The sequence below is a fragment of the Microcaecilia unicolor genome, chromosome 1 (genome assembly GCF_901765095.1).
Source record: "Microcaecilia unicolor chromosome 1, aMicUni1.1, whole genome shotgun sequence".
Classification (NCBI taxonomy): Eukaryota; Metazoa; Chordata; class Amphibia; order Gymnophiona; family Siphonopidae; genus Microcaecilia; species Microcaecilia unicolor.
In genome coordinates, this window is record NC_044031.1 from 412,146,577 (window position 1) to 412,169,736 (window position 23,160).

Genomic DNA, 23,160 nt, shown 5'->3' on the forward strand with positions numbered 1-23,160 from the left:
CAGTCTAAGCAGACCATTTTCTTCTACCCTGCCACACGCATAGGCCCCATATGTAGATCCACCCTTAGGGGGTGACAATAGAGTAGTTACAACTGGCAGGGAGATTATGAGGGTCAGAGTGACAGACTACGTGTATGGTTGTTGTGGTGGAAACAAGTGAATGGATAGAGCAGGATGCATCTTATTTTTGAAGTTTGTAAAAATGACCTTCTTACCCTATAATTTTGTTTGTATATATGAAGAAACATTTCAGGCTAAAAAAAAAAAAAATCAGTTAAAATGGTGAACGTTTACTGGCAGCTCAACAACCCTGATGTTCAGAAACCATCAAATAGTAACAATTCTGCAATCCGCATAAGGCATTCTTGAATATGGGCAGTTGTGAACCAGATTAGGTTGTCAGTATTTTGTAATCTACAGTGGAACAACAAATTGAATATGTAACTCCATCATATTCACCCAGTATGATAACATCATCATCAGTCATCAGCTGCTATAACAGCAGAGATTACATCATTTTGGCAGAAAGCAAGAATCTCAATAAGAGATCCAAAAAAATTTGAAGAGTGGCATTTGCTTAAGAAAAACAAAGGGTGGCAGTCTGTAACATAGCAAGCCAGAGAGACTGAGATTGTCCCCAAGCTTGATGATCTCTTTGACATTGCTCATGCCAATACTCTCAGCATGATGACAGTTTCTAAAGATAAAGAGTTCTTGCTGGCTCAATGTGAAAAAGGGAAGAAGAGGATCAATGGCTAGTATCGATGCACCATTAGCTGCAAAAGAGAAGCAGTTAGAAGAGAGACAGAAGCAGAATCTTGCAAGGCATCATTGAATGGCAGATTTGCAAAGAAGAGAAACTGAAACTGCAGTATTAATGTCATCAAGTAGTAGGGTTCTAGGTCAGTCCCCACCTAGGACAATTCCCAATGAACCAATTCCCACCACACCAGGGAGGACAATTCCCACCCATAACCCCAAAAATACAAAACACACTTGGACAAATAATTTCCCCTCCCTTATCTCTTCCACATCATTTGGGGGGGTCCAGTTACCCCTCACACCCCCTCCCCCCACAACATTATCTTTTATACATCCCTTTCCCCTTCCAGACATGCTCCCCAAACTAGGTTTCAATCTAATTCATGTTTAATCTTGGATCTAAATGCCATAAATAAGTAAATAAATAAATAGATAAATACAAAGTGCAATTCATGTGGGGGGGGGGCAATGCCCCCCCCCCCCACACTAGGTTTCAACCTAATTCAGCCCCTCAAAATGACACAACTGATTACAATTTATAACAAATTACTACTCTACCTACGAAAAGTTATTCCATTCCATGTACACGTCCTCTGTGTACATCTGTATGCTGCTCTAACCTCCTTGTTTCAGATGCTGTAAAATAAAGCACTGCCAGGACTTATGGGACCCAATACAAGAAAGAAGCTAAAGCTAAAGGTTAGGGAGAGTGGGAAATGTCTTGGGGGGGGGGGGCAAAGTCCTTGGTGAGAATTGTCTACTTAAGTGTGAATTGTCCTAGGTGAGAATTGGTTGGAGGGAACTGTCCAGGTAAGCACTCGCCTGATACCAAGTAGTAGCTCCGCTGATGAGGATGCAGGCAGTACAGTGGCCTCATGACAAAAGATGAGTCACAACTTCAGTTCTTATTACAAATTATTAAGCAGCACTGGTAGGTTTATCCAGATAGCATGAAACTGACATTGGCAGGGCTATACTAATGTTATTACATTTCAGTTGTACGTGGCAAAATGTTTGTCTGAATAAAATTGATACAGAACTGACTCATGAAAAATTTATTTTTGTCAACTTTGAGATAACTGAACTACCTCTATATATTAAAATAAAAGGTTCATAATGTGTTGGCAAATATTTATAGCTAAGGTGGAAACAGTTCTAGGGGGTAAGACCTTTGAAAATCAACATATTTTTTTTTCTATTCTTTAAGCTCATCTCTAATAGAAAGATAAGTGCAGAATGAGGGATTATAAGTGGTGGTGAGGGCTAATGAATGAATGGAATAGGGTTATAAATAATGGTGAGGGCTAAAGAACTGACTGAGTAGATAGGTATGATAGGAGTGAAGGAGTAAATTAGTGAATAGGGGGGTTGGCGGGGATGCAGGCTGTGCATGTTGGTTGTAGATAGGAAAGTGAGCATTAAAAGGTGCAGAAGATTGACTGCATGTAGAATATTATTTCTTATCCAAGTTCATATTTTACTAATTTGTCCTCTACTAGTTTTAGGAGATGAGCATACACAATCCCATTTATAATCCAACACCCTGTGATAATCCAAAACAGCTAGCAAACCTAGTGAGGTTGTTGCTTGAACATCCAGGTCTCCCTACTTCCCAGGGAATTACTAGAAAATAATAGGGACTTGTAATCTAATCTAGCTACCTCCTGGCCTGTGGTATCACTAGGTTATACTTCCACTCTTTGCCCTTTGTTTTGTTCTTATCACTTCCCCCTTTTCATCAGCTCGAGGGAGAGAAGGTTATGTTGAATACTGCAACCTCCCAATCTTTTTATAACCACTATCATATCAATATGACAGTAGAAAAGACCTTCTAGGGACCATCTACACCTGGGGAAAGGAAGACAATCTGTGAAGAGTTTTGTATGTTTTTATATTCAATGTGATTTTAATGTTAGGTTCTTATCCATAGTTGGTTTTATGTGTCTCAATTATTTTAACTTTTTTGTAATTTAGAATCATATGCCAAAGTGGTTATAAACTACAGAAAGCATGCTATCATATTTTATGAAGTAAATAAATTGGATACTACCATATGACAAACTGAGGTAAAAAAAAAAAAAAAAAAAAAAAAAAGAAGGAGCCTGTAGAAAGTATGTGTCATGCTTGGGTCTTGCCAATGAGTTTACACATTCTTGATGGATTTGGATTTTAATTACTCTCTGAATATAAGCTCAAGGCACATTGTGAATTCAGGTACAGTTGATAGTGTCCTCCTTAAGAGAGCCTACAGCCTAAAGGCCTCTTTTTACTAAAGTGTGCTAAACAGTTAACATGTGTTAAAGCACATTAAGAGCAGGAGAAGATTGGGAACAGAATCAAGCTCTTCAAGGAACAGACCAATGTAGAAATAAAATTTATTGAAAAAAGACTCTACACAGTACTAGTTGCATCTAGAAGCCATACTCTACACAACACCTTACAAAAGACTTTTTAAAGACCACAATGTTTTTTTTAAAGATTTACTTCAGAAGACTTTGTCCACAAGGATTTTTTGGACACTCTTACTAAGACTCTTAAGGCACTCTCAGTGCCAAAACATGGTATCATGTAGTGTCTTCTTTCAATACATTTTAAGTGTACATTGGACGTCCTTGGGGAGCCTGATTCTGTTCCCACTCTTCTCCTGCTCCTGTGCCTCTACATGGGACACTGTTGTTCTTTCCACTCCTGTGGTTTGGTCATTAATGCACATTAACACATGATGAGGTTTATGGTGCTTTAAATAATGCAGGCCTTACTATTCTTAAGGGAGCTATGCAATTAACTCAAATTAACATGCATTAACTGTGTATTCATATGCAATAATTACATAACACCTGTTAGTAATGAGCCCCTAAGTTTGTACCTGAGGCAGTGGAGGGTAGAGTGGCTTGTCTGAGGTCATTAATATCATCAGTGGGAAAAAATGGAATTTGACCCTAGCTTTCCTGGTTCTCAGCCTGCCTCTAGAACCCTCCAAGCTACTCTCCCATTCCTTGTTTGTTTATTTTAATTTAAGAACATTTATAGTTCACCAGTCCAAAGAAACCTAGCCCTCAATGGTTTACAAAATTAAATATGGCATACAGGATAAAAATATATACCCGATTCTATGTATGGCACCTAAGTTTGGTTGCCAAAATTTTCATGCTTATTGAAGATGTGCACACAAATGAAATAGCTAACAAGCCATTAATAATAAACTGATGTGAACAATAAATTGTTGCAGTTATTTGGCAGTGATTAGATTTTGCACACGTATCATCAACTCCATATGCCTAAATCCCCTAGCACGCAACTCAAAAGGGAGTGTGGTCAGAGGCATTCCAAAAATTTGTGCACGGAGTTATAGAATACTGACATTCCCACATCCAAATGCCAAGAGTTGGCGCTGGCATTTATACCATGTCTCAGCTGGCGTAAATGCTGGTGCTCAAATTTAGGTGCAGGAATAGACTCTAAGCACTATTCTATAAAGAACATTCAACTTAGAGTGCTCTTTATAGAACAGCATTCAAATTTGGGTGCCTTTTACTGACTCTGAGCTATAACATATGAAGTATTTAGTTCTAAAAGCTTGATACCTGCATTATCGAATTTCAAGAGTTCCTGGAACCACTAGAGAAATGTGGTCTGGTGATTTTAAAGATCTTCTTGACTTCTGTGTCAACAGTCAACAGTCTGGCCAAACAAAATGGGTACCCAAAAACAAAGACCTTAAAACTAACGAAAACTTTAAAACAAATTTGTGACTCCACAGGGAGCCAATGGAATTGATACATAATGGGTATAACAGTCAAACTTTCTGGCTACCAATATACCATTTGAGGACAACAGAGATTTGTATCTTAAGTTATCAAAGCCTGAATAACTTTGCTTAGATCAACTACAGTCAAAGAAAATCAGTTGCCAAACCTGTCAGAAACAACAAAAAGAAGCTTACACAACAAAAGATATCTGTAGTTTCATAATAAGACCTTTGTCTAATATAACACTAATATGCATATAAACAAAACGTGAACACAACGAAAATACAAATTAATTGCCATATAAAAAGAGGGAGAGCCTCCTCTCAAATTCTATTCCTAATCCACATCAAAAGGTAGGATAACCAATAAACAAAATCTGCAGTGGGAAGTCTTCCTGGAGCAAAACAGTTTTTAATTGCTTCTTAATAGCCAAATAATTTAATTCCTGAAGAATGACCTCTGGAAGAGAATTCCAGATTGAAGATCCCACCAATGAGAAAGCTCTGGAATAGGTTTCCCTCAAACAGAACATCCTTGATGATGAAATTGAAAGTAGACATCCCCACCATTGATTGAAAGCTCCAAGGCAATGGCATAGCCATGGGAGGGCCTGGGCCCACCCAAGATTGTTGTACCTTTGTTAAGGCTTGGGGGGGGGGGGATCCTCAAGCCCTGACAAGCAAAGATGGCCTCCTCCAGTGGCCGGCCAATCCTGTACTCTCTGCAGTGGCAGCATTCTATATGGGCCACTGTTGTGCCAGCCCCCCACCCCCATGTGCATGGTCAGTTTTCATGAATGCCAAGCTGTGAAACTCAGAAAACTGAGTTACAGTAGTCCACCCTGGTGGAAACCAGAGAATAGACTGCTGAATGGACATTCTAGAGGGGAGAGTGTTCATGAGACGCCTGATATATTTAAGCTTGTAAGAAGCAGTGTATGCCGCCACCACCAGAAGAGCTTCATAGAAAGGATAGAATCCAACAGGTCTACCAAATTACATACTTCTAAATAATATGGAAGTACTACATCTCTCAAACATTCATTCAGAGGCAGCAGTACACTGTTTTGGTTGAGGGGAATGAGGCAAACAAACCTATCTCTACGCCCTTCTCCCCAACTTTCCAAGTTACTGATGTTATGTGGGCAAAAGGACGGTGGGGCTATGGCCCACCCTGTTCTGCTGCCTATGGTGACAAGCATCAGAAATGAGCAGAACATTTTGGTATCCTCTTGTTTTAGGATCACACACAAGTTTAATCAATATTTAATATATCACCCAGTCAGAAATCCATTCTGAACGGTTTACAATATTGTAAAAAGGTAGGAAAGGAGAGTTAAAAAAAATAAAAGGTGCAGTCAAATGGGGAACGGCGCTCTCATCAACCTCACTGGAAGATGAGCGAAAAGCAGAGATGGCCAATGCAGTCTAATGACACTATAAAACCATAGGTGTCCTGAAAAAGAAATATCTTCAGGCCTTCCCTGAATTTTTGGAAGGCGCATTCCAATCAAATATGTAAAAGAAAGGCATTCCAAAGTGTAGGTCCCATAACACTGAAAAGCGTATTTCTTATAGTGTCAAGGCAGATGACACGAAAGCTGAGGACTGAAAGATGGTCCTGCAGGAAAATTGGAGTGATCTAGTAAGAGTGTATGGGATAAGTACCCTGTTTCCCTGAAAGTAAGACATCCCCCGAAAGTAAGACCTAGTAGAGGTTTTCCTGAATTGGTAGATATAAGGCCTCCCCTGAAAGTAAGACCTAGCAAATTTTTGTTTGAAAGCAGGGCCGCTGAGAGCCCCCCCCCCCACCCGAGGTCGCCGGGCCCCCCTCCACCCACCCTCCGTCGCTCCCGGAACTAACCTTAAACACCTCCTTTCACCTTCGCAGCAAGCAGCAGCAGGGCAGACCTCTCCTTCCTTCCGTGCCCCGCCCTCGCGGACGTTACGTCAGGTGAGGGCGGGACATGGAAGGAAGGAGTGGCCTGCCCTGCTGCTGCTTGCTGCGAAGGTGAAAGGAGGCATTTAAGGTTAGTTCCGGGAGCGACGGAGGGCGGGCGGGCCAACCCCGATGTTTCCCCGAAATATAAGACAGCCCCTGAAAATAAGACCTAGCGCATTTTTGGGGGCAAAAATTAATATAAAACAGTGTCTTATTTTCGGGGAAACACGGTAGGCGAGATAAATCAAGTAGGGTGCCAGCGTGGTATAACTTGTGAAGAGCTAGGATTTTATAAGTAAGTAATCTTATGCGAGATAACCTGTGCGGAGCAGAGGAGTCATATTATCATATTTTTTTAAACTTGAAAAACAATTTTATAGCAGTATTCTGTACAATTTGAAGTCTTCTAATGTCAGAGGCACCTATACCATTCAGTAGGGAATTACAATAGTGAAGGTGAGACATCACCAATGAATGAACCATTCATTGGAACCTATGGAACTTTGGAAGGCTAAGTGCTTTGAAAATATGCCTCATGGTAAAAAAATTCCTGACTAAAACAAATTATGCTGAGCTTAAAGAGGCAGTACTGGGCAATGCTAGACATATGAGATTGTTGATCCAGAGTAATATCCAATACTTGTAATGTTGACCTGACAGTATACTACCATTCTCAATCAAAACTGGGGCAGACAAGGTTGGGGTGCAAATTCTAGAAAGTAAGAGGCTCTTTGATTTATCTGGATTCATTTTTAGTCTGTGAGTTTGCATCCATTCTGTGATAACATTCATTTTATGGTTAAAGGCGGAAATATCATTTTGATTACAATAATTCAGTGTGCCAAAGACCTGAATATTGTCTGCATAGACGTATAGTGTTAGATTCAGAGATTGAATAATGTACAGCAGGGGACCCAAAATGATATTAAAGAGAACTGGGCTAGGCACAGATCCCTTTGGTATGCCACACTTATACTCAAAAGCTAAGGAACGAGAGTTTTGCCAAAGTAATATGACCTCATGTGCAACTTTCTTTAAATCAGTCACTTTACTTTCTAACTCTTCGTACTCTCTTACCTATCTATATGTTACATCTTTGCTTTACCCTTCACTATCAATTATAATGTTCTATTACATATTGTGTTGACACTGTTAATAGTATACCATGCCAAAATTTGTATTGTTTTTGTATATTTTTACTGCTGAAATTGCCTATTGCTCATGTTTGATCTAATCTTACTGTACACCGCCTTGAGTGAATTCCTTCAAAAAGGTGGTAAATAAGTCCTAATAAATAAATAAATATGTTGGAACGTCCTGTCACATATGAGCAAAATTATTCGAGGACTGTGCCACCACTGCTATGTCCAGAAGCCTGATAAGGAGAAGGTTGTGAACTATTAAGTCAAAGGCCACTGATAAACCTAACAATATGAGCATGATAGTGTTAAGTCAAAACTGTACTGTATGAAAATAGTGAAACCAAAAAGAGAGGTCTCAGTACTATGTCAGCGTAAAAAGCCCGTCTGATTCTGGTATAAGGTATTAGTTTTAGAAAGGTAGTCTTCTAACTGTTCCAGTACAACACATTTCAAAATTTTAGAGGTAAGTGGGAGGTAAAAGCCTCTGTCAAGTTAATGGATATAGAAATAAAGATGGGGATGAAAAGTAATAAAATGTTAAACATCAAGGCATACACACATTTATAAGGATGCTCGATGTTAAGGCTAGAAAGTTTTTCTTCAACAGGGAATGTTGGTCATGTAAAGATTAAAAGTCAACAAACTAAAACAGCATGCAACGATGATATCCAGTAAAATTAAAGTTGTACTTGTAATGAAAAATAAGGTGCGACCTAAAATGATTACTAGCAATTCTATTTATGAATGTGCCTGTTTACAAACGTGAAAAAAAACTCTTTATCATGATTTTACACAATTTAAAATTAAGACATAAATACACAGTAAATATATATTATATCTATATATAGACATTCTGTGGGATATGGAATAACTTATTATTCAAGAAACGGTGTAAAATATGCTATCATCAAAATAAAGTTAAAGAGTAAAGAGACTTGGATTTAGCACACATCTTTCTCAGTAGCTAAAGTGAGGTACATTAAGGTACAGTAAATATTTTCCTTGTCCCTGGAGGGATTACAATCTTGGGAGTCCTTTTACAAAGGCACGCTAGTGTTCTTAGTGCGCACTAAAAACAAGTGTGCACTAAATGCTAGAGATGAACATATATTCCTATGGGTGTCTCTAGTGTTTAGCGTGCACTAATCATTAGTGCACAGTAAAAGGGAAAGGGGAAATGGGACTTGATATACCGCCTTTCTGAGGTTTTTGCAACTACATTCAAAGCGGTTTACATATATTCAGGTACTTATTTTGTACCAGGGGCAATGGAGGGTTAAGTGACTTGCCCAGAGTCACAAGGAGCTGCAGTGGGAATTGAACTCAGTTCCCCAGGATCAAAGTCCACTACACTAATAACCACTAGGCTACTCCTCCACTCCAAACTAATGCGCCTTTGTAAAAGATCCCCTAAGTTTGTACCTGAGGCATTGGAGGGTGATGTGAGTTGCCCAACATCACAAGGAATATCAGTGGGATTTGAACCTGGTTTCCCTGGCTCTTAGGCCCTTTGTTTTAACTAGAAAATATATGGCAATTATAATAAAATATTCACACTGAGATTATTTTAACATTTAGCTTGTCTGCTATTGCAGAAGTGGAAGAAGAGAGACAGTTAAAGACTAGGAAATGATTATAAATTCATAATGAATTTAGGGTCATTATATGAAGGTCTTTACACAATAAATAGAAATGTTCCATCATCTGCAAACCAGGAAGCACATAATAATGAATCGATGGAAGCAAAGATTGTACAATTTCAGGTTTATATAGTTTGTGTATAAACATACCATAGTTGAAACTATAAAAATAGCAACTACAGAATGCAGCAACAACAGAACATGTGTATGAAAAGCAATGGAGAGTACTCCACTCCATTTTGGGTATAAAAGAAACATACATTTCTACAATACATGGGAATGCAACACAAAATAGGCACAAGCCATCTAATTAAACTTAAAATGAGGTTCTTAACGGCTTTAACTAGTCAAAAGCTAAAATCAACATATTCAGTTCTGTTGATAAGTTCCAACTAATATTTTAGATATAAACCATTTTTGAGGATTACCAGGTGGTAAGACAAACTTTGGATCTGACCAAAACTTAAAATACCATCCACTCACTTTGGGTCTCATTTTCAAAGCATTTAGATTTACAAAGTTCCAAAATAAGTCTCTTTGTCTTTTATTTAATAAACCATTCAATTTTGAAACTAGTGTTGTTTAGTTTATTCTTTTTAACTAGGCTTCTGCAAACAATGTTTGCTAACAAAACTTATTCACTGCTAGAAATTCTACTTTTCTTATCTCAAATGCCAGAACATTTGGCTGCTCTCTTTCATTAGTATTTATTTATTTGAATTTAACAGTTGCCCAAGGAGAAAATGTTCTAGGTGACATTCTGACATTGAACAGTTAAGGGTTGTATTGAACTACTATAACTAGCAAGCACTATGTTTTCAGAAACCTTGTATTACAATTAAATTTCATGTTGCAATTATATGGAGGTAACAAAACACTCAATCTGAATTATCTGGCGAGATTCAATATAAGAAATTTAGCAAGCTTAAGCGAGCCATCTGATTCAACCCAATGTGTTAATTATTCAGAACTACCTTTTTGCTATGTGTGGGGTTTGTTTTCCTTCTGAGCCTTGCCTTTTGGTACATTTATAAATTGTATTTGATTCCACCAACTAAACTTATTCCCTTTCTCGTTTGTCTCTATCCCAGTCTCAAGATGTCTCGTTCCAACCTAACTCTCAGTGGTATTCTAGTTGCGCATATTTCCTGGGGTACAGACGAGTTCTTTCACAAGACTGATCATAATTATGAGTAGACATGCAGTCATCTAGCTTCAGACTGTAAACGGAAGCCTAACAATCCCACCCTCATAAAATGTGCAGGTCACACACACATAGCAATATTACTCTGAAAAAAACATTTGGCTTATTAGATACTATCCTTGGACTGAAAATCAATAGTGTACCTTGAAGGATGCTTGGTTTGTACAAGACCAAATGTGTGAGGGCATGGTGGCTCTGAAAATTCACAGGTTCTGGGAAGCTGTAAAGTACAGAAGCTGTACCAACTTTCTATCTAAGATACCAAATAATAAGATTATAATAAGGTATGCAAGAATGGCAGAGTTAAAATATTAAGTGTTTTACTAAGCCAGTATTCTGGATATCTATCCTATAAGCTGTTGTTTCATAGGAGCTGAAGACTTAACCAAAATCAGAGAGCAAGCTTTTCAATGCACACACATGGACTCAAGTAATTAACGCCTGATAGTGGGTAAATGATGATTCTTCTCCTTACCTCCAGATGTTCTAAAATATAGGGAGGGTTTGTCATGCCAAGTCTCAGCAAAGCTCCCTCAGGAATCACTTCCACAAGCTTCCACAGCAGTGTGGGGAGATCTGTGCCAATGTCTCTGCCATAGGCTCCAGTGTCTTCACTGGTCAGCCATATCTCACAAACACCCTCTGTGAATAAAGGAAGGAGATAATTAACAAATCTGTTTTAGTGCTGTTTATTTTATCATACAGCTGCTCACCCCTTTTTAATGCAGTATTTCACTAGACTATTATGCAGTCAGGCTGAATGTTCAATTGTAAAGACAAAGAGGCTTATCCCATGGGCAGCCGTGGGTTATTAAGTTCATTTTATGAGCGCCAGAGTGCTACAACAATGCAGTAAATTATGGCTGTGTTCTGGGGAGAGATTAACATTCATGACCATTGACTAACATGCTGCATTTTAAACAGTATCATATTCAGAACTAACAGCAGAGACATAGTTTTGTCCATATTCCAGGTTTTCTCAACTGCCACAGAAACTGCGATTCTACAGAAATGTTCATAACTAGCTCCACATAATTCTGTTACAAGAGGCCAATGTAAGGTGGAAAGCCAGGAGCAGCTCACACACTGGTTGTTAACAGTGCTGCTGACCAGGGACTCTGCACTAACTGCTATTATAGATTACTTTGAATGGATTACAGCAATGACGGCATGCTGTTCTTAAAACAGATTGCTACTGATCATGACCAAGTGACTGAAATACTTATTTCTTGGAACCTAGGATTCTAGTTTTCATATGTAGGGAAGTACTGTATGCGGTTTGCTTTGTCCCTGTACAATACAAGCGCTGGCATAAAAAATCCCTCTCTCAAGTTCATGAGGTTGGTGGGGAGAAGGAGGAAGAGACATAAACTGTCAGCTCACCAGAGAAAGGCATTTTTAATTTGTTTACTGTGTTTGATTTGTTGTGCAAAATCACCTCTATAAATAGCTGTAGTATTAATAACCATTGTTAGAACTTCCCTTAGGGATTTTAACTTTCTGACTGAAATGTGATTTAAGAGACTTTCTTGCCCTCTGGAATGACCTCAGGGTGAAACTTTATGATGCTTTCAAGGTAGCAGAAAAAAATCAAAATACGGTGGTAGCCAGAGCCAGGAGAATGTTTGGGGCACATAGGGAGCAGCATAACCAGCAGACAAAAGGTGATAATGTGCCTGTACAGGTCACTGAGGAAATCCCACAGGGTTTGGTTCTGGATAGAGATAAGGCTAGAGGTGGTTCGGAAAAAAGCAATCAGAATGATGAGGGGTCTGCATCACAGCCATATGAGATGAGAATGAAGGATTTAAATATGCAGTTCCTAGAGGAGAGAAATAACAGAGATATTTAAATACTTGAAAGGCATTAATAGAGAAGAAGCAAATCTGTTTCATAAGAATAGAAGATCATAAAGTGAAAATCCAGGAAATACTTTTTTTTTTTTTTTTTTAACAGAAAGGATGGTGGATGCCTAGATTGGTATTCCAGAGGAAGTGGAAGAGATTTTTTTTTTTTTTTTAACAGAATTCAGAAAAAGTAAGGCACAAACATAAAAGATCCAGGGGTCGATGTACAAAGCCACAAGGTAGAACTGATTCGTTGCATAGCTTCTTCCATGAAATTAGCAAGAACAAAACACTGCAGTATGCACCATGCAATCACCATGCAAATTACTGCCACACTTTTCCACAGCTCATTACTATGAACTGACAGGTAGGGTGAAATTTATATTTTAAAAAAAACAAGCCACACAGGCATTCTCCATTAGCTCCCCCACCCAAGGGAACGGTACAGTTTAGGGGGTGAAGAAATTTTGCACACAAAAGATGAATGGGACTTGGATATGATCGTATGTGAATATCTTAAGGTGGTTAAACAGGTAGAAAAGGCAACAGGGAAAGCAAGAAGGATGCTTGGGTGCATATGGAGAGGAATGGCCAGTAGAAAAAAAAAAGAGGTAATAATGCTCCTGTATAAGACTCTGGTGAGACCTCATTTAGAATATTGTGTACAATTCTGAAGACCACACCTTCAAAAAATATATAAACAGGATGGAGTCTGTCCAAAGGGTGGCTACTAAAATGGTGAGTAGTCTTCGACATAAAGTGTATGGGGCCAGGCTTAAAGATCTCAATATGTATTCTTTGGAAGAAAGGTGGGAGAGGGGAGATATGATAGAGACATTTAAATACTTATGCAGCATAAATGCACAGGAGGCGAGTCTCTTTCAACTGAAAGGAAGCTCTGAAACAAGGGTACATAGGATGAAGGTGAAAAGGGATAAACTCAGAAGTAACCTGAAGAAATACGTTTTCACAGAAATGGTGGTGAATTCATGGAACAGCCTCCCAGTAGAAATTGTGGAGACAAAAACAGTATCTGAATTCAAGACAGCTTGGGACACATAGGATCTCTAAGGGAGTCACAGGAAGAGTAGATGGCATGGAAGGGCAGACTGGTTAGGCCATACAGTCTTTATTTGCCTACATTGTTCTATGTTTCTATGGTGCCAAAGCAATGGACACCCACTGAACCCCTGCCCTGAGCCATACCCTCCCCTCACTATTAAAAAACAAATTTCCTGTTGTCTAGTAGCACCTACCCCTCCTCTCCTCCCCCCCCCCCCCAATTTGATCCTGACTGTAAAAACAATTTCCCTGCTGTCTAATTGCACTCCTACCCCTGACCCCTCCCCAGGCACTGCAGACCCCTCTAAAACACCTTACATTTGAAAGAGGAAGAATAGATGATCACTTGCTCCTGCCTCAGTGCTACCATTGTTGAAAATGTCAGTGCCTGACACTGCATGCTGTATCCTGGGATACACCGAGTGGAATCAGTGTGCCAAATAAGGGAGTTTGCTCTTATTTGATAGGCTCCACCCACACTACCAAATAAGAGAAACATTCCCTTATTTGGTAAACCAACCCTACTCAGTGCATCCCAGGATGCACCATGCAGTCTCATGTACTGCCATTTTCAAAGACAGCAGCACTAAGGCAGGAGCGAGTGGGCATTGAGACAGAAGTGATTTTGTAGCATTGTAAACTGCTTAGATGGCTTACCACTATGAAACTTGAAATCTGAAACTATGTATAGCAGGACGCAGTTATGTATCCTCTGTGTAGTAACAGAACAATAATCTGAGTCACTACTCCAGAGTCATCCTCTCTGATTTGTACAGAGTCATGGAGGTTGGGCCTGCCTGTCACTCTTATGGCAGAGGTTGTCTCCTTCTGTGTTTCAAAGAAAGGTATAAGAGACCTTCATATCCAGGAGCCAGGGGACTTTTTTCTTAGCTTCCTGCTCCTGGAGGAGTCTGAGGAAAGAGAGGAGAGGCTGTAGGAGTCCATAAGAAGCTGAGGTACAGCCTGGGTAACTGCATCCTTAATGGCTGACAAGGCCACCAATTCAGGAGCACTGCATCCTTAAATCAGTTAGGCTTAGCCAAAAGCTACCGGCTTAACTTAAAGAGAAAAAGAAAAACTCAGAAAGGGATCTATGCTGAAGAGATGGGATACCTAGTTAGGTAATTAAATTTGCAGATGAAACAAAGTTATTCAAAGTTGTTAAATCGCAAGAGGATTGTGAAAAATTACAAGAGGATTTTTTTAAATTTATTTAAATCATTTATTTATAATTTTTCATTTTACAAGGGTCAATTGTAAACAGTAATACAGAGATGATTGCACATTAATACAATATAAGAAGAAAACAATCCCAACTAGATATATGGATTATATACAATCTTTCTCTTTCTTAGACCACAAAGTGAAGAAAAATAGGGAGAGTGAAATAAGACAAGGAGATCAATTAAACAGTAAACAGAAAAAGGAAAACATGGTATTAACCTGATTATCCCCAGATATTACTCATCTAATACATTATTCCACATTGATCATCTGGTTGGCTTCCTCAAGACCAAATACGGCGTATAGTCAATTCATTTCATTGAGAACATACTTATTGTCCAGGTTTTAGTTAGAAATAATACATCTGATTACATTCTCTCACTTTTCAAAACCAGAAATTATTTAACGATACATATACTCAAGTCTCTAATTCAAATCCCACTGATTAAAGCAATCCAAGTTTTCAAAGGCTTCACTCCTTTCGAAGTAATAATTAAGGAAATATTTCCGAGGAAAACTTTAGGAGTCATACCTGGAACTCTGGGAAAAACAATAATCTCGACATTAATCATCCACAAAAACATCCACCTTATTATTCAAAGTTTCTGGTCCATTATCATTTTCAAGATCATAACCACTTCTTGCTTGTACAGAACTTCATCTGTCATATCAATTTTTTCACTCTCAGAGGGTTCAGTCAAATTATCCATGCAACTCTCCAATAAGATCATATCTGAAACAAAGTTATTTACTACTGCCGTTAGGTCCCGAAGAGCCTTCCAGATGGTATTCAATGTAACCTCTACGGAAGCCAAAAACTCCAAGATGATTTCTCTTGAGGTGTTTAGGAGTGGTTCCGCCGATTCAGGTTCTGCTGTAAACGTCTTCTGTTTCAGCATATGCCTCTAACTCACTCCTCCACTCCTTTGGACATGGTGGTTGAATAATTCGGGAGCGATGGAGTTGTTTTTCCAGGTCCAAGAGCGTCGACGCTCCTTTGCCGGCACTAATCAAAGGACTCGCCAACCCTTTCATCTGTGGGCAGTTCGATGCGCAGCGGTCCTGCACTTGCTGCTCAGGGGACAAAACGCTGGCCATCAGCGGCTGACCACCGGTAGTTCCCTTCCTCTCAGTTAAGGAAAATGCAATTGCAAAGAGAAAATTTACATAAAGAAGACAGAACCTCAGAGGGCAGCTGGGCCCAACGGCATACGAACTCCAGGTCACCATCTCACCACTCTCCCAGTTTGGGACACTCTTTGTCTGGTTTCTCCTCAGAGGTCTGTCTGATATGGGTAGCCCTTCAGCATAGCCCTCTGAGTCACTGAAACACGGAAGCCCCTCCACCACTACAAGGTGGTGTCCCTTCGGAGGGGTACAAGAGGATCTTACGAGACTGGGTGTCTAAATGGCAGATGACATTTAATGTGAATAAGTGCAAAGTGATGCATGTGGGATAGAGGAACCTGAATTATTGCTACATAATGCAAGGTTCCACGTTAGGAGCCACCGACCAAGAAAGGGATCTCGGCATCGTTGTTGATGATACATTGAAACCCTCTGCTCAATGTGCTGCGGCAGCTAAGAAAGCAAATAGAATGTTAGGTATTATTAGGAAGGGAATGGAAAACAAAAGTGAGGACGTTATAATGCCTTTGTATTGGTCCATGGTGCGACTGCACCTCAAATATTGTGTTCAATTCTGGTTGCCGCATCTCAAAAAAGATATAGTGGAATTAAAAAAGGTACAGAGAAGGGCAACGAAAATGATAAAAGGGATGGGATGACTTCCCTATGAGGAAAGGCTGAAGCATCTAGGGCTCTTCAGCTTGGAGAAGAGATGGCTGAGGGGAGATATGATAGAAGTCTATAAAATAATGAGTGCAGTGGAACGGGTAGATGTGAAACGTCTGTTTACTCTTTCCAAAAATACTAGGACTAGGGGGCATGCGATGAAGCTACAAAGCAGTAAATTTAATATGAATCGGAGAAAAGTTTTCTTCACTCAATGTGTAATTAAACTCTGGAATTTGTTGCCAGAGAATGTGGTAAAGGAGGTTAGCTTAGTGGGGTTTAAAAAAGGTCTGGACGGGTTCCTAAAGGAAAAGTCCATAGACCATTATTAAATTGACTTGGTGAAAATCCACTGTTTCTGGGATAAGCAGTATAAAATGTATTGAACTTTTTTGGGATCTTGCCAGGTATTTGTGACCTGGATTGGCCACTGTTGGAAACAGGATGCTGGGCTTGATGGACCTTTGGTCTGTCCCAGTATGGCAATACTTATGTACTTATGACTAAAGGAAGAGTACAATGCTATTTAGTTCACCAAATTACTGTACTAGTTAAACTTTTCCTACTTCAAATATAAGCCTACAGGAAATCTCCTCAAACTATATTTACTGGCTCTAGCATTCTAATGGCTATCAACTACATCATTAGTTCCCTTATAACCTGTATGCTCGTATGCAGAGCAGTGGCATTCCTAGAGGGGCTGACAGCCGGGGCAGATTGCCGATGCACCCCGCCCCCCCCCCCCCCCCGGGCGAAAGGACACCCCCACCCCACCTGTTCCAGGGCAGAGGGAGCATGGAAAAGAAAGACGCTGACCGGCACGCGGCACCCCCCCAGCGGCGTGCACCCGGGGCGGACCGCCCCCCTTGGTACGCCACTGATACAGAGGCTTCACAAAAGAAAATAATAAAATAAATTTTTTAATAAGAAAATATGAAGGACCATAAAAAGTAGGAACTTATACACACATAACTGTGTAAAATTTGCCATTGATTTTTCACCACCAGTCCAATGTATATACTCATGCACAAATTTAAAGCACCGTGCAAACACCCAATTTCACTAATCTTTATAGATAAAGGTTTCCATTTAACATAAGAAATTGAGTGCTGTGAGATCCCTGATGCAGAGCTCAAAACATGGTATCATGATAGACGCCTTACAGTGCAGGAGAACGTTTTCTATGTTAAGATAAGTGAAAAGTTTTTTCTGTGAAGACTGGTGAAATTGGATGTTTGCATGGTGACAAATATCTACACTAATGAAAATTTAATGGTGAAGTCTGCACAATATTTCATGTAGTATAAGATGCCAATTTTGAAGGTCCGTCATAATTTTCTTTAAAAATCTTTTTAAAAAGAACAAGAAAATCATTTTTAATGAACTATGGTATACAGTGGTGGCTGTCTTTTTTTTTTTATGAAGTCTCTTAGGGGCTGGCTCAAGGGCTCAGTGGTAAGTGCTGTACACTGCCATGTAGAAGGCCTGGATTTGATTCTCAGATCACAACTCTGCTATTCTTCCATATCATAAATTCATAAAAAAACTAACAAAATAAAGGTACGAGTGTCATAAGTATGTTCCTTACTATGTAGTTAGGTCAGCATGTCTCCTGACACTGAGTGATAAGTCACAGAAGAGGAGTGTTTAGTATTTCAGATACACTTCTTTGACAACATGGCCCAGTAGGGAGCATTTCTATTAAACCCAGGAGCCCATTTTGGTTTGGGTTCTTTTCTCTCTTCTGTCCTGTCCTAGGAATGTGCTGTGGCTGAAGGGAGGATCTTAGAAAGGCACCCAAGTATGGGAGTTTCTTACTGGTTGACACTCAGCCTATGGTGGTGAGACTTTTTCAAAATGCATTCTGCTGCTGGCCAAATTAAACCCAGATATTCAATCCTGGGCGCGTCCATGCACCAGCACTGGAATATCTGGCCGAGCAGTGATAGTATCAGCTGTCCCCGCATAACTTCTACTGAGTGCCAACCCACACAGTAGTCCAACTTTGCCTGGTTAACTGTTTACATGCATTCCTTCATTTTTATTTATTTATTTATTGGGATTTATTAACCGCCTTTATGAAGAGATTCAGCTGAGGTGGTGTACAGCAGGTACAGTTTAACACAGAACTTAGAGGCAGATGCAGCAACCAAACGTAAAAAAATCTAAATCGTTAAAGTCCCTAACGATTTTAAAATAACGAAAAATGCACCAAAAAAAAAAGTCACACATGCTGGAATCGGTATTGAAACGTACAATGTATCAAAGAATCACAATACACATCGTTAATCGGCCCCCAAATCATGCGCAGAGCAGCCAAGCGTTATGTTAGCTGCTCTGCGCATGCCACAAACAGTCAAATCACAAGCACATGGCAAATTGAATTGACACATAAAAAAATAAAACTAAAAAAAGGATCGGGAGGGGGCAAGGGCGCTCATCAGGAGCGTCCTGTACGGACGGCCTTGCCCCCCCCCCTCCGCCGCTGCTCCCCACTTTCCGCCGCTCCCCCCACCCCGAAAAAGCAAAATTGTAGCAGCCCCTGCCCCCCTCCCTTCCTCACTACTCTCAGCTCCGCCTCCCGACATCCTCCGTCTGTGCCCCGCCCCCTTTGGGGTCGTCGCCGCCATTCCCCTTCTCCATCGGGCCCCCCTCCCTCTTACCGGGCCCGTGCAGCGCCTCTCTCCTCTGTCCGAAGGCGCTGCACGGGCAAGAAGAACCTACGTAGGTTACCGACGTCAGAAAGGGGCGGGCCCAGGAGGAGAAAGACGCTCTATCGAAGGCAGGCATCAGCTGATTCAGCGTTCTTCTTGCCCGTGCAGCGCCTTCGGACAGAGGAGAGAGGCGCTGCACGGGCCCGGTAAGAGGGAGGGGGGCCCGATGGAGAAGGGGAATGGCGGCGACGACCCCCAAAGGGGGCGGGGCACAGACGGAGGATGTCGGGAGGCGGAGCGGAGAGTAGTGAGGAAGGGAGGGGGGCAGGGGCTGCTACAATTTTGCTTTTTCGGGGTGGGGGGAGCGGCGGAAAGTGGGGAGCAGCGGCGGGGGGGGGGGGGGCAAGGCCGTCCGTACAGGACGCTCCTGATGAGCGCCCTTGCCCCCTCCCGATCCTTTTTTATTTTTATTTTTTATGTGTTTTCTGAGGTCCTTTGGACCAATCACAGCGCTTTTAGCTCTGCTAATGCGCTGGGATTGGCTCAAAGTTTGTTTATTTTTTCACTTAACACTTTTTCCTGCCACGGAGCTGTCCTAACGAGAGGTCCAGACCTCTCGTTAGTTTTCCTGCCTTTTTCCTGCGTAAAGGCAATCGGAAAAGGTTAGTGCATGTCGTTTCAATGGGGTTTTCACACTAATTGCTCATCTCCATTCCGTTTTCGTTAGCTGCTACTGTCGTCGGAAAATAGGCTTAAGTGCATGGAAAGGATCGGAAATTCTTCCCCGAGGGCTCATTTAACGATGAAAAACGTTTAGTGCATCTGCCTCTTACAATTTTGTTAACAAAATAACGATAGTAAAGCGACCAAATATAAACATAAATACAATCAATGAGGTAAACTCCAAAAATGGATGTGCGGCAAAATGAAAATTGATGTGTGTCCACTTTGGACCTGAGACCTTACCACCACCCACTGACTTAGTGGTAAAGTCTCAAGCGTTAACCATACGTATAATGCCAATTACCGCCCGGTTAGTGCTGCGTGCTGGAAAATTTCTGGCGTGCCTACTGGACATGCGTACAAAATGAAATTACCGCCTGGGCCATGCAGTAGTCGGGAGGTAGTTCCAAATTGGTGCACTTTGGGCACACGTAGGCGCCTATGCAGCTTAGTAAAAGGACTCCTTGGTTAGGTATGTGGGCACCAGCACTGAATATCGCCATTGCCCGCATAACTTCACACTAGCATTGACTGGACAGTACCGTGAAAGTCAGAACCAATATTCAGTGTCACTGCCCATTTACATGCTGCTGAATATTGGCAGCCAACCCATTTTGCATGATTTAACTGGACAGGAGCACTTCCAGTTAAATTGTTTTCAATATCTAGTCCTTCAGAGTAAGACCACCATAAGTTAAAGTTGGTGAAAGGGGACTTCGGCCAACACTTCAAGGATTCACTAAAGAGTTGGCTCCAGTGTCTGCATGAAGTGATTGCCAGAGAAGTGACACGTCTACATGGTTGCTGTCTGAAATGGATTCTGCAGGTGTTTATCTACAAAGTTTCAAGAAAAGCCAAATTCTTCCACTGGAGACCGCAAGAGAGGTGTGCATCAAGTCATACAGATACCAAAATTTGGAGAACCCAGGATGGGATCCCTCTTCAGGACAGTGGATTGTTTACCAGTCCATGAGCTCCTCCAAAAATCCCTGTGTCAGACTAGAGAGGAGGAGGGGCTACAAAATATATAAAAATGGAACCAAAGGTGTAGGATCCTATCCTAAAGAGATCATAGTAAAAATCCCATTTTCAATAAATATTTTTGTCTTTTAATATTTATTGAAATTGTTAGTATATCAAGATTGTGTAAATAAATAAATTCTTACTGCACAGCACTTTGAGATGCTCTAATTTATACTTCAGTCCTAATAGTCAACTGTGTTTCTTACCAGCAAAGATACAGTTTGAGCTGTAATATCTGAAAATGATTATTCCCTTCCCATTGTAAATTTCTCCCTAATTCTGTTCCCCCTCCCTTATCCTATATGTGTGTGTACATATGTATACACACCTTGTTTCAGCACAGTTTCTGACTACATCACCTGGCAGATACTGTGTATTCAGTCTGCACACATAATTCTAGTAGATGTTTCTGTGCATCTGTATTTACCATAAAGTTCAAGGAGTCCGGACTTGAGTGCTATGTTTGAAGTATTTTCTGGAAAAGCATCAACAGTTTTATGGAATAACTAAAATCCAGATGTCACAATATTGCTTCAAGCATTAGCATTATCAACCAGATCATGCACTGCTAAGTCTTTGAACCTGCAACAAGCTAAAGAAAGGTATCCATAATGTTGTCATAAACAGGCAATAGGGATTTAAAAAAAAAAAAAAGGGGGGGGGGGGGGGGGGGGGAAAGAAACAACCTATAAAATGGAATTATATAACAAAACATTTTGCAGTGGGTTAGAAAAAGAGGACATTATCAATTATTTTCCGGTTGCTGGCATTTAACTACAGAGAGCGCAGTGAATATTTTAAATTACACTGAATAACTTTCATTTAGAATTTTTCCATCCAAATGGTTCCATGTTTTCACCTTGTGGAGAGCCTGCTGGAAAGCTGCCTTGCTGTTGCTAGGTGAAGATGAAGAAAGAATGGCTTTGAACGGGAATGGAAATAACAGCCAGGTGGAAAACAACAGTTAGCTCTTCAAGCTGCCGAGGTGGGGACCATTAGCCTCCTGTGGGCCTGAACTTAAAATTAAATCACATGAAGAGGAAGCAGCTGTAACAGTAAATCACCAACAACAGGAATAGGCATCTCACCTTCCCTGAGACCCAGGCTGCTGGAATGCACACCAAAGGTTATTTGGGATAAACCTGGGCCCAGATGGAGACAAAAGTGTTCCTGCTCTAGAAAAGATTTCACCTTCAACTGGCTTCTTTGTCCACCACTTCCCTTCCCCAGTCCCATCCTTACATATAGCTGGTAAATCTAAGCCTTGCACCACACACATACTCTCTGCTAGCTCTCTGATGGGAGATCAGAAAGAGTGTAGTGAATATATTACTGTACGATTGTACTGCGCTGTGTAACTGAATAACCACCTAGGACTTTTAATTTAACCTCTGTTTTATCCATGGAATTTCCCCAAAACAGGTCAGGGCAATGGTAAAGAAAATCTAGGTAGGGCTGTTACCAACCATATTATTTATTACTCCACTGCATAAGTCTTATTTCTGTAAAAGGGATCCTGCCCACCGCAACCTTTATCAGTCGATTGCCTGATCGCATCCATCTTTCCTTCCCTGAGCACTCACTTCATTAGGTCATCCATCACACCGCTATCTAGACATATTTTGGTGCTAGAATAAGCAAGCTGACCTCAGGGAAAGAAATGTGATCCAGTGTGCAGGCAAAACAGCCCTATGCACATGTTATAGATATTAGCCTCCATTATCGTTCTGTGCCAGTAATTACAGATCAGCTTTTAGTCACAGCTCAGAGCAGACTTTCCTGCACACACAGTAACCTCAACAGCTGGGCTCTGATCTCTGTGCTGTTGTAATTGGAGATAACCAGGATTTTTTTAGGGGGGGGGGGGGGAGAAACAAAAAGGTTAATAATGAATGAAAAGAGATTTTATGTCCAACGGAACATTTCACCTTAAAGATGAATGACTGCTGAACAGTCTGCCAAAGCTGTTTTTCTCTAGTTTAGACCGGATTACCCATTTCTCAAATAAACACAGGTTTAGTGTGGCAGACTTGAAGCTTTTCCATATTGTCTTTGCAAAGGCTACTTTTAATAAGCCTCAGATAATGCTTGTCTGCAAGTCAGATGAAAGAGAGGCATATGCTGAATTCTGCTCAAAATAAAATATAATATTGCACTACACTGCCTGCCAATTATATGTTAAAAACTAAAGCACAAGAGCCCACGGTTTAATCTGAGTGGCATTCTATATTCAATAATATCTAATGAAGCCACATGGTAAAACTCTCCATCAACCTCCTACCCAGCAACATTCAAGCTGAAAGGTATGCATATTATTACTCTTTAATCAGATAAGCATTACAGGTTTCTCCAGGCTTGTAATAACAGCATCCCCCTAATGCCATAATTGCCCATT

General features: G+C 40.6%; 1 protein-coding gene across 1 annotated transcript in view; it reads right to left on the bottom strand.

The window, feature by feature from the left end:
• Window positions 1–23,160, bottom strand: part of CDKAL1 (CDK5 regulatory subunit associated protein 1 like 1) — a 1,735,794-nt gene that overhangs the window by 564,179 nt on the left and 1,148,455 nt on the right. The window contains exon 9 of the mRNA XM_030211517.1: window positions 10,914–11,080. Coding sequence (XP_030067377.1) covers window positions 10,914–11,080 — 167 coding nt within the window. The remainder of the gene's footprint in view (window positions 1–10,913; window positions 11,081–23,160) is intronic.